The 24,277-nt window shown below is 44.3% G+C and overlaps 1 protein-coding gene across 1 annotated transcript in view; it reads left to right on the top strand.

Moving 5' to 3' along the window:
- Positions 1-422: 422 nt before the first annotated feature.
- The window catches only part of LOC144767789 (uncharacterized), a 49,098-nt gene continuing 25,243 nt past the window's right edge, over positions 423-24,277 (top strand). Inside the window, exons 1-2 of the mRNA XM_078651166.1 lie at positions 423-492; positions 2,585-2,932. Of these exons, the coding sequence (XP_078507292.1) occupies positions 423-492; positions 2,585-2,932 (418 nt within the window). The remainder of the gene's footprint in view (positions 493-2,584; positions 2,933-24,277) is intronic.

Raw genomic sequence — 24,277 nt, 5'->3', positions numbered from 1 at the left:
AAAATCTTTCTGGTTCTAGGCTACACTGTCTCCATGTCCCGTCTGAGGTTGCTGGCCACAAAGATATAACATGACCAAAGGCATGGCAACTGTTTACTACTAGAGAAGAGGAACTGACTTGGTGGTGAAATAAACCCACGCAGAGGTGTTTCTTAGAAAAGTGACTAACTCTAACCACAGGCCCATGGAGTCACAGCTGGTGAGAGGGGAGGAGGCATCCCTGCAGCAGAGGGGTGGAGGAGACTGGAGAGAGGCCACGAGCAGGCACTCTCACTACACACAGGACTGTGAAAGGCTCGGATTGTGGAAGGCTCAGGAGTCCTGTCCCCGCAGACAGGGCAGTGAGGACACAGGGCGGGTTCTCCACACTGAACTCTTCTTCCAGCTCAAGTGTGAGCTCAGCTCCTGGTGTTTGACACACAATGGTGATTTCCCTGAAGAGCTGGAGGCCGGGTGGACGAGTTCATGGCGGCTGGGGCTGGATCCACACAGGTGAGGCAACTCACAGTGAGACTCTATGACCGGTGCCTGTAGTTTTGCGACACAGGAGATTCCCAGGGTCACACATTGCGTCATTTAGAGACAGAGGACACTGACCTCACATCATTACTAATTAATTGCATTGCCGGTAGCTTCAAAATCTAAGATTGTGGAAAGCCATGTCTCCCATGAATGACGTAAGCATGACGTAGGCAGGGAGATGAAAGAGGCAGGCGTGTTTCTGAATTGTTCTTTAATATGTTCTTTCATTGTTTGTATAATGCACTTAAAAGACCTTGAGAAGTCTTCCAAGAACATAGTTTGGGAATTAAAGAGGTGACGGAGTAACACAGGGTGAGTGTTCCTACAGTTAGTGCACTACTGTTACAAGATGTGCACTATTTGTGTGCACTATTGGTCATATCTTTGCACTATTCTAGTACCATTGTTATAAGGTGACCTAATGCCTCCTAATCTCCAGGGTGAGAGTTGTTTACTGTCCATGACCTCCATCCGGGGCCACGTGCCCTGGTATCTGGGAGACATTCACCTCTTTGCATGACCTTCATGAGACCTTGATCCGCAAGGAGATGAACAGGGAGAAAGGTGAAGAGTAGGGAGCCTGATGTGTGGACAGAGCCCTCTCCAGAGTGCTCCTACCTTGGGGAGTGTCTCCTGGGAGGAAGTTGTAGAGATGGGAGCCGAGTGTGTGTTCAGAGCCCTCTCCAGAAAAGGACCGCCTTGGGGAACAGTGGTGGGTGGTCTTTGAGACAACGCAAAGTCAACAGTTAGATTTGCAAAGCCGCGCAAGGGAGATTTGTGCCACATCCCACGGCTTTGTAAAGAAATGCAATACAATGAAGGTACACGTGCTGTGTTTCACTGCATTTCTACTTGGGGGGCATTATATGGGTGGAGTGTAGCCCTGCGTCCACCCATGGATGATGGCACATTCCCATAGTTACAACGACGAGTGAACCGGGGAATGTGTGAACACTGGAGTGTATCGAGGAGAAGCATCTTTATTTCTCCACATTATTTTATCTTTCCCCAGGAGCTGCATTCTGCAGCGCACATAGAAAGAGAACATGTCTTGATGCCTTAATTTTCTGCAGGAAGTTATAATTTCCTGTACAAAACAATCCTGTTTGTACTGCAGGCGCTATTGTGCACCATGGGGCCCGTGTTGGCGCTAGACAGCACACCGTGCATCAGTGCAAGGAGAGAGCAGGAATGATCCATATCTTTGTAAATAGTGTGTATTTCTGCTCCCTCCCTTTCACCCAGCGCAGAAGCGTTGCTTGATGCGCTGCAGTGCGTGAAAGTTTAATAAATGTGCCCTACATGTGGGTAGAAGCTGCAGACAGGTCACTCTGTTCCAGAGACGCTCAGATCTCCAAACCCATAGATTTATTGATCTAGTCCAGTGAGGCGGCTTCGAGGAGGGAATTGATGAGATGCAGACCCCTGTTATTGCCAATATCCGCCATCGGAGCTGGTGGCGGAAGTGACGCATCTTTCATGGTAGGTGTGGCCACCTCTGTGACCCTACAGCTGACTCGAGAGTCACCCCCTTGTGTCTGTCCAGAAGTAAAGGTTGATGGGTTAAACTCCTGAAGCCTTTGTAATGGACATTGGGGGTCTGGGGGTCAGTGATGCTGCCAAGGTTTGGGGAGACTGGTTACGGTTACTGAGTTAACACCGAGTAGGGTGAAGAGACAAGACCCTTGTTTGCACCACACTCTCTGTGAGAGGAGGACATAGGCTGAGTTTACAGGAGCTTGGTTAGATTTTGTATTATACGGTAACCCTGGCATAGGAATATGAAAATAACAGGGGGAATAACTATGTTTATTTTATCAGGTAGTTTTTCCTAAATGAATTGTGATAATTGTGTATTTATTAAAGATAAGTTGTGTAGGACTTCAAGTGTAGAAGTTGTAGCTCTGCGCTGATATTGTGATGGTTTTGTGTAATCCATTCTTCTAGTTACAGTCGACTTTGTCTCTTCGCACCCACTGGTGTCTGTTGTTTTTGGGGTTCAGCCGCAGCGCCTCTAATGTTGTTTCTCTTCTGTGTTTTCTTTCAGCCTGGGTGACGTCAGTCTGGGTGACGTCATTGTTCCAGTGCACAGCGGCGCAGCTGTCAATCACTCCAGATGTGGTGACGGCGGCGGTGGGAGACAACGTCACCCTGTCTGTGCGGTACGAGGGGCGTTTACAATACTGTAACTGGTTCAGGAGCGGAGGGGATGACGCAAAGGACCTCATCCTCAGTCTCCTTGGCAGAGATCCTTTCTATGGTCCTCAATCCACCGGCCGAGAGACAGCGCTCCCGGACGGGTCTCTGCGGATCACAGATGTGCAGACGAATTACACCGGAAGCTACACAGTGGAAATGTACATGGACCCGTGGGGGCGACAGGTGGCCACAGCACAGCTCAGAGTGCACGGTAAGGTCGGCCACACCTGTCCTGGCACTGCCACCCTGGCCTGGTTCTAGGGTGGTGCGATTGGTGCCACCGCACCGGGCGCTGACTTGGGGTGGGGGAATCATTTTCCCAAGTATATTATCATTTTAAAAGCACCTCCTGCTGCGGCGTTTCTGGCCTCCAGCAATTTTAAGGCATCAATTAAAATGTCAAGGAAACTCTGGTGATTACTCATCTTCCTGGAGAGAGACTGGAGGTTTGCCTGGTGGAAGTTGTGTCTCATCCTAAGGTAGTGCAGAGGGTTAAAGTCCCTGCTGCTAAGAACGTGTACGATGCAAATGACAAAGTGTATATCATGTAAATAGGTCAGTGAGTTCCTGCTTTTTCAAGAAAGATCCTTTTGTTACTTGTCCTTTATAAGTCAATATTCTAATATAGAACATTGAGCTATTAACTGTCACCAAAGAGCTGCTGCAAACTGCGAGGTATATGTTAGAGCTATATGTTTTTTTGCCCAGTCTTTCATCATCCTAATCTTGCCCAAAGGGTTCATTTGATTAGAAAACAATTCTTATTATTAAAGAGAAGCCCTAACCATGATGTTATGTTTTACATTCTGAATTAGCGCCTTACCAGAATAAGGACTCTTAAACTATATTGCCTACTAGCATCGATGGCATGCCACTCCTACACTACTCCTTGTAGTCCTGTCTGATGTAACATTTCCCATACACTGATTTACACACATATGATTGTCTCTGTGCAATGTCTGTGTGATGTAAAGTGCTCAGACACCTTACACTGGTATGAGAGGTGCTATAGAACTAAATGAATCTGAGAGACACTGGTTACGGAGACTTGAGGGGGCACGTTAAAGGGTGCTAGTGAAGGAATCCATGGCAGAGGTGCTCATTGGGGGGGCGTCAACAGACATTGTGGCACAGGACGCCACCAGTGTTAAGGCCGGCCCTGCTGCCACCTGTACGCACTTGTCTTACTTCAGGAGCTCAGGGTTTTGTGTGAGCCTCGGACACTTGTCTTACTCCAGGAGCTCGGGGTCTTGTGTGCGACCCTCGGACACTTGTCTTGCTCCAGGAGCTCGGCGTCTTGTGTGACCCTTGGACACTTGTCTTACTCCAGGAGCTCGGGGTCTTGTGTGACCCTCGGACACTTGTCTTACTCCAGGAGCTCGGGGTCTTGTGTGTGACCCTCGGACCTTTCTTACTCCAGGTACTCGGGGTCTTGTGTGACCCTCGGACACTTGTCTTACTCCAGTAGCTCAGGGTCTTGTGTGTGACCCTCGGACACTTGTTTTACTCCAGGAGCTCAGGGGCTTGTGTGTGACCCTCGGACACTTGCACTTCTCAGTCCGCAGTGATTTTGTGCAGGGCTGGCCCTTGGGTTGTGCGGTTGGTGCCACTGCACCAGGCGCTGACTTTTGAGGTGGGGGCGTGTTTTCAAGTACAATACGTTTCACAAGTACCTCCTGCAACCATAAAAGTGTCCAGACTTCTCTGGAGATCGATGGACCTGCTGCAGAGATCGGTGTTTTGTTTAGTGCAAGTTGTGACTCCTCATAAAGTAGCACAGAGGGTTAATGTGCCTGCTGCAAAGCATGTGTGCCCTACGGATCACAAAGAGCATACAATGGAAATAGATCAGTGCGTGCCTCAGAGATGTCTGGAAGTCCGTGTCCTATGACGCAAATCCTTCGGGATCTGGCGGGAGCCTTGGAAATGAAGAGTGCCAAGAGGCTTCTTTGGTGCCTGTTTGAACACGGGAGTCCCCCCTTGACCCCAAGGGAGATCCTTCCGTCTTCTAGTCGAAATAGAATGTTGAAGTTCCAGGATATATGTTGCAGAGTTTCATGCAGGATAATCTAAAGTCCTAGGGACTGGGTTCCTATACTTATACTAAGTTTAGGGGTTGGACGAACTCTAAGGTCCCACCTATGGGAGGACCTGGGGAGGGGGTGGTTACACCCCTTCCCCTTTGTGTAGTTTTGCACCAGAGCTGGGGCTGAGTGCCCCAGCAACCTGTTTGAACTAGGGTATGCACAGGGACACCTTGTGTGCCCCAGGCACTGTCTGAAAAGCATTCACTGAATGCACCCACCCTGCCCCAATACACTAAAGTCTTTCTGGGATGGTGGTTACACCTCCCTGGACAGGAAACCTAATTTCCAGGCCTCCCCTGATGAAGTTTCGTCCAGGACCAGGAGGTCAGACTCGTGTCTGTGGCAGCAGCATCCATTTTGTGATGCTGGGGCTCTTTTAAACTATTACCGGTCAGGTACGTGTGTACATGTCTTCTCCCTCTAGAAGGGTGAAATTCAACCCATGCCGCCATCAGGACTGGCGAGGGGTAGGATTCCAAAGTGTTTGACACCAAACACGACATGTTTTGATGCAGCCATTCCAAAGTTAGCATTTACTGCAAGGTTATAATGCACTTAAGGGAATATGGGATGGCTGTATCACAGAACAGTTATAAGGAAGTGATTCCAAAATCTGCAGAGGGGCTCAGCTTATGCTTGGGCACTCTCTCACACAAAAGCAAGCACTCTGCCTTCAGGATTGTCAAGGCGTGCTATAGGAGTGACTTATAGGTTACTATGTGTCTATATATAAGGTAGATATAGGTAACCTATATCTAAGTAAGGGGTGCATGCACCACCTTATCCAGGCTGCAGTAGCAGACCTGTGGTTCCATTTTGGAAGGTTTCCCAGGGGTGGCATAATACATGCTTCAGCCCCTGGTAGGCCTCTGGGGTACCTATGCCCTTGGTACCTAAGGTACCATGTAGAAGAGACTCACAAGGGTAATCCAGTAACCAATCTGAAGTGCACCTAATGTACATGCAATCAATTTAGAGAGGAAGCAGCTAGGCTGGGGTCCTGGTTAGCAGGGCCCCAGCCAGAATAAAGTCGATAAATCAGTGAAGCACAGCAAAAAGTGGGGGTAACCATAGTAGGCAGATCCTACTCCCCTACAGAATGTATAGTGACTTTCCTACACTGCACTGCGTAAAGGGCCAGAAGAGAAGAGTTTTCTCCAGTGACCATGTGTGTTTATAACTTTGCCACCACGCCGAAAGGCACCGGGGCCCCTTGAGTGAGCTGTCCATCATAGTGTGTAAAAGGCAGGAAGATGTTGCATAGCGCTAGTGTGTGTGCGGCGGGGCTTCTATGTGAGTTCACAATAAGTATCCTATTGTGGGTGTCTCGCCCTGTGCCCCGTACAAGGTTGCAGCACATGTGGCGGCAGTCAACATGCAAGTCACTCCCATCAGGCTCTGAGGTAGCAAGCACAATGGATGCGGGAACAGTCCATGGAGGAGTATTGAATAGGTGCAGTAAAGAGAGCAATCTGTGGCTGCCATAGTGCACGTATGTGTTTCAACAGAGGTTCTTTACACTTTCACCAAATCCACCAAAGGCCTCATCAATGTAATCCAGGAGTGGGCCTAGGATTCCGTCTCCAGAGGTGGTGGCTGGTTCAGCACCAGCTCGCGAGACCAGCTGCCACAATGCAGATGAGGGTTCAAAGTCACGCGTGGTTATCGCCCACAGCCAGTTTGTCCAGTGCCGTGCCTCCAAGAAGACCTAGCGGGGTCACTGCCAGCAGAGTCAGGAGACTGCTTCCACTCTCTGCTGCATGTTTGTGACTCTGCGGCCAGGCCGAACAGCCACTCCAGGTGACATCTCCAAGTTGCGCCGCCCCATGAATCACGGTCCTCTCTGGCCCCACCACACCACACGGTTAGGGTCTCAGCAAAGATCTTTTCAAAGCATGCAATGTAATTTTCTCAGTAGGTTGCTTGGATAGGTGGAAGTAGAGGGCTGCGACTGGCTCCCCAACCTAATGTAGTTAGATTTGTCGGGTGTGGTGTTGGAGCCCCCTCAGAGTGCGTCTGCTATGTTTGGTCATTAGCCACGCCCTCACAAATGAAGTATAATTAAGAATGTTTCACATTATTACGACATTTTTCTCCAATTTGAATAAACAACAGTCTGTATTTTGTCAATATATTTACCATGTAACAGCTTTGAATTATTTGGCACTGTAGTTTGCGGTGATGAATTTTCCTGCTCCTGAAAATGGTGAATATTCACATGCCTCTTGTTTAAGGTTAGAGACTGATCAGTGTAGCAAATGAGGAGAAAGAACCTCCTGGTCACAGGAACTACACAGGGATTGCGCTCAAGAAATTCATGGATGCAAAGACCTCCATCAAGCATCACAGCTAATTTATGATGGTAGAGATGGGGAGAAAGCACACCTGCCAGCCTCGACCGAGCTCACCATTTTTTGGGGCTGATTAATGCGATCCCGAGTTTGAGCTTTAACTCGGGCATATGTTTACTGAGCTTGCATACCTGTAATCCCTCGACATGCGATTCCAGTAGCCCCCCCTGTCCTTGCATGGTGTCAGGGCTTGTCCAAGCAATAGAAGCTGCCACTTGGAGTAATGTATTCTCTGTAATTGGGCAGGGTCCCTGGCCCCTGGGCCCGGTCGGGCACGGATGGACGCAGACGGTCTTGCCTTTGGGACGCCAGCGGCACGTCTGCTGTGAGCCCACTTTACAGCTGACATTTGAGGCGTCAGAGTTCTGAGCACTCGACCCCTGACCTCTGGCGCCACGCATAACTCTATGGGAGAGAGGGTTAACACTACCTCTCTACCACGCTTCCTAATAATGCTCTATGATTTCCAGGCAGTTCGGCCATGGCGCGGAGCATACTGCGGGAATTGGTCTCCTCCCAGGTAAATGCCACAAAACAATAAGTAGGATCCCCCAAACACAAAAAGGCACGAGAATTAAAATTAATGAATGATTCAATTTAAAAATGATTATGCAAGGGCACTTACAATGTCTAAGAATAGACTTAGATACTGTAGGGGTACAGGTCTCTTGCACCTGTACCCTCACTACTGGTATAGTGCACCCAGCTAGATGGGCGACTGATCTATGCCAGGGCAGTGGGTTGTAGGCATGGCACACAGGGATGTGTGCCATATCGACTCTTCACTTTGTTCTGCACCAAAACACAGTCTGCAAAGGCAGTTTGTGAGTGTAAAGGTAATGGGCCTCTAAGGGTGGCACAATTAGTGCTGCAGCCCTTACGGGCCTTCCCTGGCCACAGTGCCCTGGGTACCTGTGGTAGCATTTACCAGGGACTGACCTGGGGCCAGAAAGTGCGAATTGGGTTTGGTCTTCAAAGCAGTTTCAGGGAGCGAACATAGGCCCTGGGCAACTGATTGGCAGGAGCCCAGGGCACACTTAGAAAAGTACATCAGCAGTTCAACGAAAAGTAGGGGGAACCATACAGAAAGAGGGCACTTTCTCACATAATCCCCCCAAATGAAAGAGGATGAGACTGTGAGAACTGGGGTCACCAATTCCACAGGGGTAGCTTGGAGCGAGCGGGCAGGCACCCGAAATCTAGGTGTAACGTAGCAATGCAGCACACACTCACACTGAGACAGGGAACGCACACAATAACCTCTTTTCCTCTATCTCCTTCTCCATCTTAGCAAGCTCCCATCTCAATTGCCTCTCCTCCCTCCTGTCCTTATACTCCTCTGGCGATGCACTCCTCCTAGACACACTACTGCCTGCTCCGGAATGTCTTCCTGGCAACACATTTTCACTAACATCCATGTTCAGTAGGTCTAGCTCTTCTGGTGCGCCTGCCTCCTCTTGTGTGCCCAGCTCCTCCTGTCCCCCATACCCTCTCCCCTCCGGGAACCCACAAGGCTTTTCAAAGCTCCTCTCTCTTGGCGCTTCGCCCGACAGACACCCCCATCCCCTGACAGAAGTTCCTCAGCTGTGCCACAGTATACACTTCAAGGTTGGCCAGCTCAAACTCCATTTTGACACGTGAGGAGCCAGACAATTTAAAGACACTAGGACGTAGGTAACAGGTTAAACAGGAATCTGCGCAATCACTTAGACAGTGGAGGTCAATTCATTAGGCTTGCATACACAACAGGTGTCCAATTGCGGCGCACTCTGAATCATTGGAGGGTGCTGCACAACTACAGGTCCTTATCCCACCGCTGCCACCAATGTGAGAACTGGGGTCACCAATTCCAGTGGGGGAGCTTGGCGCGAGCGGGCAGATACCCGAAAGTTAGGTGTAAAGTAGCAGTGCAGCACACACTCACACTGAGACAGGGATCGCACACAATAAATGACACCACACCAGCTAGTCTTTTAAAATCAATAGGCTTTTATCTAGATTGAAATCATTGTTGGTAGGTAATTCATTGCAATCAAGTTAGCATAACCTCATCAGGCAACATTTCATTGTACAGGCATCAGTAAAATCACTTCTTTGCAACTCAGGTAATACTTCTTTCAATAACCATATGCAATAATACTCTTTTAGAAATTAATCAACATTTCATTAGAGAAGCAGACATAAAACCATTCCTTCAGGGCACAGGCTGTACCTCAGTACAAAAGAACAGGTATGTAATTCACTCCTTCAGAACTCAGAATTTCATTATGCAGGCTTCAATATCAACGTGGGACCTCAGCAGGATCAATAAAGCAGTGTTTCAGGACCATTAGGCATAAGAACCTCTGCTGGCATGGCACATCAATAATATGAAGTCAGCTCCTGCTTAAAGGCAGTCTATACAGAACAGCCCCCTAGCCAGGGGTTAACTTTTTGCACAACCAGGTGCTCAGTTCGGGCTGTCGCCCAGTTCAGAAAGTCTCATTAGTGCAACTGGGTCAACGGGGCCTAACTACAGTTTCCTAAAGGGAAGGGGTGGTCACGGGCCCGCCGCCCTCCCCCCGGGGGTATTACCTTTGTATTCGGCCCTCCAGGGGCCGTTGCGGCGTGCGGCAAAGTCTGGGCCGACAGGGGGGCTCACGCACTCCAGGGAGCCCCCTTCCGCCTCTCTCTGGTCTCGGACCTCCTTAGGCTTCCGGGGCCCAGGACCAATCCGGCGAGGCTCGGGTCAGGGCGTGCCCGTGGCCACCAATTGCAGCGCGGCCTGAGGAGGTGCGGTTGCGAGGCACCAATGGGAGCGTGTCTGGCAGGGTGGCGCTGCTTGTGAGGTAGCCGGCTCCCCGGCCACATGACGATTCCCTCGTCGGCTTCCAAGGCCTAGCGCGGCCTCTAGAGCCACAGCGCTCGGAGGGGCACAGCGGGAGAGCGCTTTGGGGGAATAGCAGGTCAGACAGTTCAGCAGGATAGATGAGGCAGGACAGCACAGGGGGAGGCACTGGTCGAGCAGGGGGCGCTTAGATGATGCAGCGCTGGTACCTGGTTGATCCTCCAGCAGTCCTCTCTGTAGGCAGGTGTTCTCTTGCGGCGCAGGCTGGTCTTGCACTCTCCCTTCCTAGGCAGTTTCTTGGGGGGTAGGTAGTAAGGGGGGTTGAGTTGGTGAGCCAGAGTCAGGATGTTTCCCTTAGCTCACTGTAGGTGGGTCCCTGGGTTCCCCCCATGCTGGGACAGATCAGTGGGTTTGGTATAGTCCCTCACTCAACTTAGAAGGCAGTGCCTAAGCCCAGTCACTTCCAGTGGTGTAGGTTCCTCCCCTAGGCCCTACCGCCTAAACTCCTGCAGAGGCTTCCCCAGGTCCAGTGATGCCCCAACCGGTAAACAGGTTTCCCTCCTTTCCCTAAAATACCCCTAGGTCAGGTGACCACTCTCTAAGGCGGCAAAGTGTAACCCCTCTCCTATTCTGGAAGGTTCCAGGAGTTTCCACAGTCTGGGCTATGGGCAGAAAAGGCGGGATGGCATTGCTACTGTATCTTAATCTCCCAGACAGCTACTGGCTACTAGTATGGGTTTAAAAAGGCCACTCCGCAGTAGCAGGGGCCTGTGGCAGCCATGTTGGTAGGAGAGAGCACCTGCACCTTAGCACTGATTGGCAGTGGTAAGGCGCCCAGAGACCTAGGTCCAACGAAAAAGATGGTGGAAAAAACAAGGCAAGGGCGAAAAAAAACCAGAGTAAGACCACCCTAGGGCTGACAGGTCTAACAGAGACTAAACTTTCCATAGAAAGTCTTCATTTTCTAAGTGGATAAACATGGAAAGTATCTCTGAATTGGCATGGGCAGTCTCATCTGTGTTCCACTACAAAGTCCATTTCCTATGGGGAGATGGACCACGTCTACAGTTTAGGATTTTCACCTTTCATCTGCAGTAGTCATTTGTGAAATCTGCATTAGCTAGTTGAAAGATCTGTGAGCAGCTTGAACTAGGACGTGAGTACCAAACTAATATGGCCTCAACTTCTTCAGGGACCAAACCACAGCAAAGGCCTCCCAATCAATGGCACTCCAACGCTGCTCCCTGGGGAGAAGCCTTCTGCTTATATAAGCAACAGGTTGATCCTGGTCTTCATCATTGGACTGGGATAGTTCTGCTCATACCCCTAGCTCAAAGGCATCAGTCTGCACTATGAACTGCTTTGTATAGTCTGGAGGTTTGAGAGTTGGTGCTTAGCCTTTTGACAGCTAACTGTCCAGTTTACCTTTTTGGGGATCTTCTTGGAGGTATGTTTGGGGACTAAAACCACTGGGCTTGCCCAGGGGCTCTCAAAAAGTTCAATAATCCCTAACTCCAGCATCTTGCTGACTTCAGCTCTGATGCTTTCCTTGACTTGATCAGACTGACGATAGATTTGGTTTTTGACAGGTGAACTGTCACTAGTGTCCACATCATGGGTACACCAGTTTGACTGACCAGAGGTCAAGGAAAAGAGCTTAGCATACTGCTGCAAGACTTGCTTGCAATCAGTCTGCTGTTGGGAAGTCAGGGTGTCTGTGAAGACAACTCCATCCACTCCTAACCCATCTTTTATCTGCAGGTGGGAATTTAACCCAAGAATAAAACACCTCTGTTCTATATGCTTCATGTGCCTCTACCACAAAGGTAACATCCCCACCATCTGGTGTGAGACCATTTTGTAGAAGCTTCTGAGTGACTGTATATCTGCATATCTGCAGTTCTCAGTGATGTTTTGTGCCATGTATGCAAAAATAAAGCACAGATAAGGCCATCACAGTGGGAATTAGATCCTATCAAGCTTGAATTACCAACTGTCAATACATAGGATATACCTACTCAGCTGAGGAGGATATTCCCTACCACCACGGACATCTCTGGTGAACTACTCAGATGATCCATACAAAATAAGGACCCCACCAACATTGGCAGCACCATGTCATGTAGATTTCACTAATCAGTAGGAACTTCAAATTTTGGGACGGTGCCAGACTGATTCTGTGCCCCTGAAGGATATGCTGTCCCATAGATCAGCAAGTTCACAGCGTCACCATAAGCCTTCCTAACCTAGACAGAGAGGGAACAGTTCTGGCAACTACTGAACATGACAACTCTGTTCCATCAGGAACTGTGGTGACAAATCTAGAACCTTTCTCTCACATACTCGTGATCTCTTGTGCTCAGAGAAATATGCAACAAATACATAGAGATGCATTTTCAATGTTTATTGAATCAACATGATTCGTATATAGAATATCTGTCAATCAATCAATGGATCAATCCATCAATAAATCAGTATTTGTTTAGCATGACTACACACCACTAGGGTCTCAAGGCGCTGGGAGATTCAGGTCTTGAGGGCTCTCCTGAACTAGGTCAGCAACGGGTGCAGGCTGAGGTAGAGAGGCAGTGTTTCTAGGTCTTGGCGGTGAGGTAGGAGAAGGATCTTTATCCGGTCTTGGCTTTGTGGATCTGAGGGATGGTGGTCAGGGCCAGTTCGGTGGAGTGAAGGTGTCCAGCGGGTACGTAGAATGAGAGGCAGTGGTTCAGGTATTCTGGTCTGGCGTCGTGGAGGGCCTTGAAGGCAGGCGTGTCTGAAGAGCTTGAACCTGATTTTTTTGTTGACTGGGAGCCAATGGTGTTCTCTCAAGTGTTCGAAGATGTGCCTGCGGTGGGGGATGTGGAGGACCAGTCTGGCTGCGATGTTCTGAATGTTCTGTAGTTTCCTGAGGGGTTTCTGGGGGACGCCAGTATAGAGTGTTTTGCTTTAGTCTAGTCTACTGCTGATGAGTGTGTAGGTGACCATTGTTTTGGCTTCGGTGGGCAACCATCTGAAGGTCTTTAGAAGCAGGCAAATAGAGTGGAACCATGATCAGGAGACAGTGCTGATGTGGTGGTTCATCATGAGTGAGGAGTCCAATATGATGCTTAGGTTTCGTGCGCCATTCGTGGGTTTGTGGCTATTCCTAATGCAGCGGGCCAGCAGGAGTCTTCCCACGCAGAGGTGTTGGGCCCCAGGATGAGGACTTCATTCTTGTTCGAGTTGATCTTGAGGCAGCTGTCTCTCATCCATTTAGTGACAGCCTTCATCCAATCGTGGAAGTTTTTTCTGGTGATTGTGGGCTTGTTGGTGAGGGAGTGGATCATCTGGATGCTGTCGGCATAGGAGACAATGTTGAGTCCGTGGTTCATAGCTATGGCTGCGAGCGGTCCATATAAATGTTGAAGTGGCCCAAGGGGACCCTACAGCCAATGTCTGTGAGTTCTGAGAGGAACGGTGGTATTGCGACTCGCTGTGTTCCTCGGGTGAGTGAGAAGCAGATCCAGCCCAGAGCTTTGTCATGGATGCCGGCATCGTGAATTCTCGTGCTTAGGGTGCGGTGGGAGACTGTGTCAAAGGCAGCTGAGAGATCGAGGAGGATGAGGACTGCTGTCTTTTCACGGTCGAGGAGGGAGCGGATGTCATTGGTGGCAGCGAGTTATTGCAGCAACGAGTGCTGCAATGATCAATAGACAGAAGCAGATGAAAGTTATAAGAAGTATCAGGACTGTGAACAATACAAAAAGTCCCACCATCATACTGAAACAACGTATATATGCAGGCATATGTAATATTATAACATTCTGGCATACTCCTACAATGAGAACCCTAACCTATGTGTCTAGAGTGTACGTGCCAAGAATCCATTTACTGGATAATCCAACCCCATTACCAGGTGGGCAAAAATGTAGGACCCCATCTTGGTCACAAGCTGGACACCCCTCACGTAGATGCTAGCCAGCTGCTGTGCAAAAACATCAGCCTGTAGAGACCTCTAGATGTCAGAAGAAGTGTCTCCTCTGACTAGAACTGGAAACAGTACTTTTTTTAATAAAAAAGGCATCTGTGCCTTGGGCTGAGAGTGTGATCAGGCTGCCATTGTTTCTGTGCTACAGATAGTTTTGTCGCCATATGGATGAACATAGCAAAACACATTTGCAAAACTTATGAGTAGGCCTTGTATATAGTGCCAAGTTGACTCGTGTAAGCAAGGTTGATGTTTCCAGGAAACTAACCCAAAGTGTTGCAAATGTGTGCCAAAAGTCAATGTGACAAGTGAAGTCCTTTTAGGTGGCACACTGTCATTGTTCCTTCTGGCAGCTTCTTTGCCTCTGTTCCCAGGTCTATAATGTGGCACAGGTGCAGATGCACAGGGATTCTCTCATTTGCATGGGGGCACCCTCTGGTGATAGTGCGATACATGTGCCAGCGCTATCTGTATTACAGAAAGGGCTGTACAAGCGTATGCGCCCCTTTTTGTAACACCAAAGAGCTCCGGGGAGTGCAAAGCAGGTGAACATGACCGTTGGGCTCCCGGGGCACTTTCTAAAATATGGCTACAGTTATTCACTATCATGTTTGAGAAGTCGAGAGTGCTGGTTCCACGACTGATGAGTGACAATGTCTTTCAGTTTAAACATGTCACTATCTTGACTCGTTGCAGTGGCGATTTGTTCCAATGAAATGGCAGCTGGTGTGCTCGATTTCACAATGAAATGTATGTAGGCTTCAGTTGGTTTGAGAAATTGTCAGTTGGTTTTTGATCTTTTCCTGTACGATGCACCATTGTGTAGTTGTACTGTTGTAATCTTAGACCTCAATGTTCAATGCACGGAGGCATCTTCGCTTTTGGGTTACCAAAGATGGTCACAGGTGTGAAAGGATTTCCATATAAGAATATGTTGAAATGTTCGCAAGACCACACACTACTAAACTTTCTTTCTCAGGTTGTGAATCAGTAGGTTCAGATTGGGACAAACCTATGCTTGAATATGCTACACTATGCCTTCGAGCATGTTGCTTACTGCTTTGCTGTGCAAAGATGGCACCTAACCCAACTGTGCTAGAGTCATTAGCCTCTGTTTAAAGCTTTGGATCAAAGTATGCAATTTCAGTGCCGTTCTCTATTCCTTGTTTGAATTTCTTTGCTCACATTCTCATTACCAATGAAATGAAACACTCTTTTTGTCAAGTCTCTTAAGGGAGCACTTACAGTCAGTGGCAAGTGGCCATGCCAAGGTATGAATGTAAAATGAAAATGTCTTGTAGGGAACTGGCAGTTGATAGTGCTTGCACTCTAGCTGGATCGCCCCCATCAGAAAAGATATGGCCAAAGAATTTTAACTTGTTTTACGGCACTCACATTTATCGGCATTCAAAGATAAACCTGCATCAGCTAGTAAACGACATACTTGCGTGCGAGTTTTGTCACGTTCCTTATGTGTAGCTCCGAAAGCCAATATGTCATCACTATAATTGAAAGCATTCATGACAGGATGTATGATACATGGCTTGGTTCACTGACATAATTTAGAATGGACATAATAGCGACGCCAAAATATCGAAGTACAAAATATCGTCTCCCTATCTACAACAGGTAAGTATAAAAATATTGAAGACAAAATATAATTTGTTAAAATATAGAATGTAAAAATATCGAATTTGTAAAATATGTTAAAAGTAACATTATCTTAATTAAATGATCAATATAATTAAGTAAAACATACTTAAAATTATTTAAAAGATGTTAAAAATAAAAAATAATATATGTAACCTCTTAAAAAAATGTACATCACTGTTGGATAGTGGAAGGGTAAAATTTACTATTCCTTCTCCAGCGAGTGGAACAGTAGAGAGAGCGCTGGATAGCGGGAGGGTAAAAATTACTATTCCCACTCCAGAGAGTGGGTGTCAGAACCTCAAATGATGTGTAAACAGTTATGGGTACTTGGTCACAAAGAAGCTCTAGCCAGAAGAAGAAAAGGTGGGCAAGAGGCAGCAGCTGGTCAGTCCTACAATATTCCTGGAATTCCAAGATGGCCGCCGATCTCGAAAACGAGGTAGCGGTCTAGTTGTTGCCCCCTTTTCAGCGGACCGGTATCCTGAGGCGATTAGAAGCGCGCGCTGAGTAAACACTGCACACTTCACCAGAGATTTTCAGCCGAGTGCACCCGTATTTTGAAGCTCCGTTTTCAAGTGGTAAAAATACCTTAGTTTTCGCATCGGGTCCGCCCGGTACTTCGTCCGCAACTCCCGTCGGGAGTAGGACTTCCTTAATAAATACTTACCGCGTCAGAAATTTAAGACGTCCTGTTGCTGCGTTTCTTGAGCTCGTTGAACCAGGAGGAGTAAAGAGTATTCCTCGGAGGAGGAGCCCAAAAATTCAGCAGTTCCTGAAAAGAGAAGAGAACACAGAGCTAAGCGGCATAGTTTAAAAGTGGCAATTGGTTCTTAATACTTAGTTCATTAGCTCTTACACATACTTACCTTGACTGAGAATGTTCGAGTATTGTGGGTACTAGTAGGAAGAAAGAGAGAAAGATATTAGTTACTCAATAAGACTGTGAGGAGAAACTGTACATAGACGTTGAAAGATAACAAGGAGAAATAAGAAAAAACTAAAGAAGGAGAGTTACAAGAGAGTGAATCAGTAAGAGAAGTGAGTAGTCCTTCATTCAATAGTAATATACAGAGAGAGTAGGAGAAAAGTGAAGAGAGTAATATAAACCTTGTTTTGTAGGTTTAGTATCTACTGAGACACGCAGAAAAGGCAGAGAGGAAGAATTAGAACAAGCTATAGAAGAAGAGCTAAATTCTTGGACACAAGGGGTATGTAAGGTAGAATGGGAAATCAGAGTAGAGATAGAACAGAGTAAGACAGGAGTTAAACATATTGTGTTTTTTCTATTATAGGTTCTCATAGAAAAGGTAGTCTGCAGGTCGGACAGAAGTTAACCGAGAATAGAAAAACGAGAGAACCAGCTCCAGGACCAGTCTCTTCTTGCTTATTATTTTATCCATTTTCCCCCTTCCCCCTGGGAGGTGTTCTAGGGTCAAGGTTAATTTAAGTTGTCCGGATCCCTGGGGTATCTTTCGGAGGGAGTCAGAACCTAGCGTCGCTGTTCCTGTGCAAGTTCTAAGGTGAGCCCTGACAGTGCAACAGTAGGAAAAGCGTTGGATAGTGTAGGGGTAAAAATTACTATTGCGACTCCAGTGAGTGCAATAGTAGGGAAAGCGTTGGGTAGCGTAGGCGTAAAAATTACTATTCCCACTCCAGTGAGTGCAACTGTAGAGAAAGTGTTGGATAGCGGGAGGGTAAAAATTACTATTCCCTCTCCAGTTAGTGCAATAGTAGGAAAAGTGTTGGATAGCACAGGGGTATAAATTGCTATTCCCACTCCAGTGAGTGCAACAGTAGGGAAAGCGTTGGATAGCGCAGAGGTAAAATTACTATTCCCACTCCAGAGCGTGCAACAGTAGGGAAAGCGCTGGATAGCGTACCGGTAAAAATTACTATTCCCTCTCCAGTGAGTGCAATAGTAGGGAAAGTAATGATTTAATATTTCAATAAAAATGAATTAATAATCAATACCAATAACACATTATTTAAAATTAATTACCAATTACAAAATATTTAATAATTAATTATTATGAATACCAAAAAATATTATGTATTACAAATGTATTACCTATTAATAATTAAATAACCAATTAATTTTCAATACCAAACATGTAATAAGTAATAAAACAATTACCAATTAATAATTAACAATAAATTAATTATCAATACCCAAAAATAATTTCAATAATTACTTTATTACAATTCAATTACTTCCCACCTGATTTACCCTATAGACCCACAACCCACTAAGAATAATACATTAATAAAATTAACATAATTATCAATCAAAACAAAATAATTACTAATTAATAAATATGTATTACCAATTAATAATTAATTAGCAATACATTAATTATCAATACCAATAAATAAAAATAAATATTTAATAATTACAATCATATTACTTCCCACCCTATTGCCCTATAAACCCACAATCCACTCCAAATAATACATTAATATAATTAACATAGTTATCAATTAATCAATGAATAACAATTAATTACCAATTATCAAAAAATAATTACCAATTAATAATTAATTTTCAATACATTAATTATCGATACCAATAAATAAAAATAAATATTTACCTAAATACAATTACATTACTTCCCACCCTATTCTCCTATAAACCCACAACCCGCTACAGAACTACAACGCAAAGTTAAATTATAAATAAATAATCATTCTTAAAAATGTATATTTAATTTACTATAATTAAATTACTTTCCACCCTAATCCCCTATAAACCCACAAGCCACTACGTAAGTAAAATACTCAAAAACTATTTTACGTACATTTCTTAACTTTAAAAAATAATTAAACATACATTACAAAAATAATATACACTTTTAACAGATATACTAACATACAAAACACTTAAAAAATGTATATTATAAAAAATTTGATATATTTTAATGCCTATATTATGTACTTCGATATTTTGACTGTCGATATTACTTACCTGCATGTCGATATTATTAACCACTATATTATGTTCATTCGATATTATGTCCATTCTATATTTTGGATTCGATATTCTGTCCATTCAATATATTTTTTTCGATATTGTATCTAGTTACCACATCGAATGACGTCTTGGAAGAGCTCTGCGGCAGATGACACCAAAATGTAGTCTTTTATATCAGAACAGACCGATATGTGTAGAAAAGTTTGTAATGTATTTGCAATTCTCCTTGCGTTCCAGCTGATGATATCCCTTATTTAAATCAGGCTAGTGAAGACCGTCACACCATTTTATTGTGTTATTGTGTCAGTGATGTGCTGACCTGTATTACCTACCTTTAAGTTAAAGCGACAAGGCGGAGCCCGGTTTGCAATCCTGGCCCCTAAGTTATGGAATTCTATCCCTCTGGAAATTAGGTCTAGCACTGATCTTTTGAAATTCAGGAAATTGCTTAAAACCTGGCTGTACAGGCAGGCGTACAATTGACCTGTTTAACGTTTCCGGCTCCTTCTAGATTTAGCGCCAAGAAACCAATCGGTGAACGAGCGCTTTACAAAATATCATTAACATAACATAACATAACATTGCCTTGTTCATTAAATACATCAAGGCAGATCCCTACAGCTCCTTCACTGTCTCTTTTGGGCTTTACCGCTATGAGAGGAACCCATGACGTCGGACCAGTGGAACACTCAATGATATCATGTCTGAGTATTGACTCAAGTTCTTTTTCAACTGGCTTCTGCAAATGAAATGCAATCGTCTGTGTCCCTGAGTAAGGACAGTAAGCCTCCTCTATATGTAACTGTACTTTCATAGTCTTGTGTTTTCCTAACCAATTATATAACAAAGAGAACCAACTGATATACTATTTCTTGATGAGCATTCATGGAAGTACATAAAGGGAGCCTGCACTTGTGTATTCTTGTGTTTTGTCATCGTTTCAAATTAACCTTAACTTTCCGAGGGTGTTGATGCAGCCATGCATATATTTTAGTTTTCAATTGCATAAGCTGGGGAAATGGAGCTAATTCATTGTATTTGTCCTCAGGCATAATGTTTATCCACGCACCACTGTCGATGATGAAAGGTATCGAACATCCATTTATCTTTAGAGTAATCTTTGGACAATGTTTAAAAGACTTGGGTGCTTTTTCATGTCGACTTTGATTTGTACGTTTCTTCAAATGTGACTAGTACAACACATGCATTTTTCTCTGAGGTAAACATCAACATCACACAGCCATCATCTTCACTTTGACTTGATACTGATATTGAAGAACTTTTCAACAATGATTTAGATAACAATCAACTTCGTTTGGTGTAAATTTTCCTCAGCTGGTGTGCCGCTTGGCTTTGTGGATGTGCTTCGAATGTCATTTGTGGAACGTTCGGGTGGCCATTTTGTCTTTACACCATGCTGCTCAAATATGAATTTACCTTAAAAAAACTAAAGAGAAGAGGTGTTTGGCAAACCAGGAACAGTTGGTTTAATTAAACATTTCGACCAGGAGCACAGTTACTGAAGCGGTCTGCGGATTCTATCAAAGTACAATCAATCTGAGCTCGTCTGTATACCATTATTGGGTATCATAGAAATACTTCTGGCGATCCTTGTTTGTTAAAAGATTGCGGGCCTTGTCTGTGGAGTCATAAATAAGGCCTCTGATAACAAATGTAGGTGGACTTTGACCTTGCATGGACACAATGTGGGCCAGTAGGTAATATCTCCTGATGTCCAGCATAAGGGGCACTTCATCACTGCTTGTACTGTGTATGCTGTGTCCTGATTTGCTGCATATTCTTAACTTCATCTGGTATCTACGTTTATGGTGTTTAGGGAATGTGTGCACCCTTCTTGCTATATGTGCTTTATTGGGGCTAATTTCCCTGGACACTTTGGTGTTGCTGCGCTTATCTGGGTGAGGGACCTGAGTTTCCTGTTCGCATGTTTGTCTGCCAGCAAAATGCCACCCCTCCTGTGACCTGTTAATTAGCAACCTCAGGCCTATTTTCCAGGGCCACGTATTTGTGAGTCGGTGTTGATGGAGAGTTAGTAATAGGTGAATTTGATATTAGTGAATCAATTTTGTTCGCTTATGAAAGTGTATCATTATACTATTATCATTGAGTTCTAGCCTGGTTTTGGTCTTGGAGGCCTCTTGTTTCCTATGGGATGTGTCTCAGATGATATCCCCCTTACATTTGCCTTTCTATCGGCCCTAAGTTTATTGGGGAAGTGAAATGACTCTTTACTATTTTCCAAAAAGACCTTGAGTTGGGAGCGTAGTTGAGTGTTGTCGTCAGGCAATTTGCGGTGAGACAGGCTACCTCTCCATTGACTAGGAGGTGGTCTCAATACACCCAGATCAAGCTAGATATGATTGTGATTGTGATCAGAAACCCTCTTGGTATGGCGGTGTCAAATACATGAGCCACAAGGGTGGGGATAATAGGAAGTGTAAATATAATCCCAATGTGTGTGCTGGAGTAATCTCCTGGGGTCCACCATGGAGATATCTGATATCATATCCCCAAGTAGCCCCCTTTGCGAGACATTCTGAGAACAAGGATGGAAAGACATCTTCATTGGAAGGATTCTGGACTAAGTTCCAGTCACCTGACCACCAGCTCACCATTGCTTGGAGACCCTTTCTCCTTCATGTCCGGCTAAATAAAACCCACCTTCACATGATTTATCCGCCCGCCAGTCAAATATCACATCATCTTTCTATAAATAAACTGCAGCATGAACATAATGAATTATGTTCATTAGAAAGTTACTTGACAATTTTTTGTCCCGAATATTGCTTGATCTTAATTGGTTAAATTAATCAGTTAACACATTGTTTAGAGTTTGACGGCCATTTAACATCACCTCTAATGCATTTAAATATATAACTTCCCACTAAGCTCATAAAGGGGTTTAAAACCATAGCTGTATTTCAGTGACCTTCCAAAACTCAAAAAAGAAAAGTGACTCTATCAGTTTGTTAAATGAAAATGTAGAAACAGCAGAACTGTGTACATAATCTTAAATAATTTGTCCTCCAAGGTTTTATGTCCTAACTCCTCAGTGAACAACTCAACATTGCTCTTGGGTAGAAATGTGTTGCATAAATACATACACCACATATTCCTTCACCATATGTTTACAAAGATAATTTAGAATTGGATTGAAAATTTGGAGTATTAATGCTAAGAGTGGGCAATTAAAAGGCAAATGTAATGTAGTAATGCGTTTTGACTGTTTGAAATAAGCGACTTCTTGACAAAGTTTAATTACCCCACTGTAATAATGTCTCAACGTTTAAGATATAATATCAACCTTTTTAAATTCAAACGTTTCCAACAATTGATGAATTTCTTTCAGAATAATAATGTCAAATTCACTACAATAAAGTGGTGAGTGACTGTCTCTCCACAACGTTGGCTACTCTCAGGTCATTGATGGGGGTGGAGAGGATTTTGTGATTCAGGAAATCATCAGAAATAAGGTCACATGTGTCAGTTTGGTTCTCTTCAATACTTGATTGTTAGATATTTAAGTGCATTGTCTAATGCATTGTGGTAATCATCTGCCAGAGAGCAGGGCGTCCTGGGCTGACTGACAAGAGGAGGATTTGCTGGAGGATTTCTGGGAATCTGAAGAGAGCATTACATGGTAGAGTGAGAGTTTAAAATCAGAGAAAAACAGAGAATTGTGAATATGGAAAGCATACTGTGGATCAGTCGAGTTTGTAAGTCTTTACTGACCAATTAATAAAAATCTTTACAATCATGGAGAATAAAAGCATCAGGTTTCTTAAGACAGAGTGGTCAAAAAGAGTTTTGGAACAGATGCATTACAAATTTTAAGATAATTCAGCAATGACATGCCGTACTGAAGCACTGACATCACATAAACATCATAAAAGTAATATTTTCTTCATTGAATTTCATTTATTATGTAATGACTCTATATAATAATAAAAAATGTTCCATACCTTCAATCTTATCCGCCTTGCCCAGCCAAGTAATTAAAATACCTTTGTGCAATCCCTTTGAACAAGCTGTAGTTGATACGGACACATATCATATTTAATCATTATAAATATTAACTTAATCTATAAAGTGCCTCTGCGTCTCTACTCAAAATTCAACAGCGTTTTATTAGGGTCTTATGCAAGGAAACCTATGTTTCAGAACAAATGTCTGAAACTATCCACAGGAGGACTCGTTGGTAAATTCAAATAAATATGATTAAAAAGTTTCAAATGTCTACGCACCTGCCTTCTTACAATTTTCTTTTTTTTTTTAAAGGAGCAATTTAGGATTATAACTTTTGACTAATTTTGGGTAGATCGGCCAGCTTCAATATCTAGTTGTAATGAGCTTTACTAATTACAAACAGTAAGGTTTTACCTTAACTGACACCCATCTTACACCGGTGCAATAGCAATACTAATACAACAACAAAGTTATTAATAAAACCATTTATTATTCCTGTAACACAGGAAAACATCAGCCTGGGTCAGTTTCTTCTCAGCTATAAGGATGAACTTAACAAAATGGGTTGTTAAAGCGGTGGTATGCCCTCAGAGGCACAATGTAATGCTTGGCGGTACTTTATCACTCCTATTTCCTTACAAATGAGTTTTAACAGTGTTTGTCTCTCTTGTCGCAATCTAGAGCAAATACATACAATATGCAATAGCGTTTCATTGACACAACCACATGATCTGCAATTTTATGTTTGCCAATGTTGTACCCACCTCGGAGTCACATCCTTTGTTGGATAGCTGCCAAATCTTAACATAAGATATCTATCCCTTAAAACCAGTTTTAACTGGAAAGATAAGTAGGGTTGAGGCTTGGTTTTATTATACCATTAAGTAACCAAAGAAGCATGCTTTTTTTTGCAATCGCCTCCTTATCCAATAAAAACGATAAAAAATAGCTGATTGATTTAACATCTGCCTTAAAACAAAGTTGTTTCTATCCAAGTGCTCCAAAGACGGGAACTTAAAAGTGTTTAGGCTCTCCGTTAAATAGGATGTCCAAGCACTAGCATAGTCTTTATTTATTATTTCTTGCCAACACAAGTTGACAAAAGAGTCAGAATCTGATAGATAACATGAAAATAGACGTTTTAGATACAAGATTGTCTCACCAGAGTTTGGCTTATTAGGACAAACTCTGGTCTGTCATTGAGATTGTTCTAGGGAGACGGCCAATAAATTCATACCTATAGTCACTTGGCAACAATCCAGGACAAGTTCTCTTATGATGAAAATTTGCAGTTGAGGCAATTTGAACAAGTGGATGAAGAAGTATGTGTTTTTTTAAAAAAAACATTAATTTCCCAGGTGAGCAGATAATGACACCTTCTTGCGGAAGCTGGTGCTGGCACAGTAGATGATTGGTAATGGGACCCACTGTGACCCCCTTGTGTGACAAACTATATGCCTTAACTTTAATGTCTCCTTATATATGATTACTTGTTTAAAAAGGTTTTCATAATGTCATTGATAGAACTGTCGCAGATGTTAATCAGAACTGTTAGGTTGGATAGAGGCTAGAACCTTTAGTTGGGCCAAAATGACTGATGGAAAGGAGGAATGTTTTTTGTGGAGCAGGGAAATTGCTTCCAAGGATAAGAAATTAGAGGACCTGGTGATGCACTTCACAATTAAGTGGTCAAAGGATTCATAGATTGAATTTCTG

The sequence above is a fragment of the Lissotriton helveticus genome, chromosome 7 (genome assembly GCF_964261635.1).
Source record: "Lissotriton helveticus chromosome 7, aLisHel1.1, whole genome shotgun sequence".
Classification (NCBI taxonomy): Eukaryota; Metazoa; Chordata; class Amphibia; order Caudata; family Salamandridae; genus Lissotriton; species Lissotriton helveticus.
Note: the sequence above shows the minus strand (reverse complement) of the source record. Positions and strands in the feature narration are given on the sequence as shown.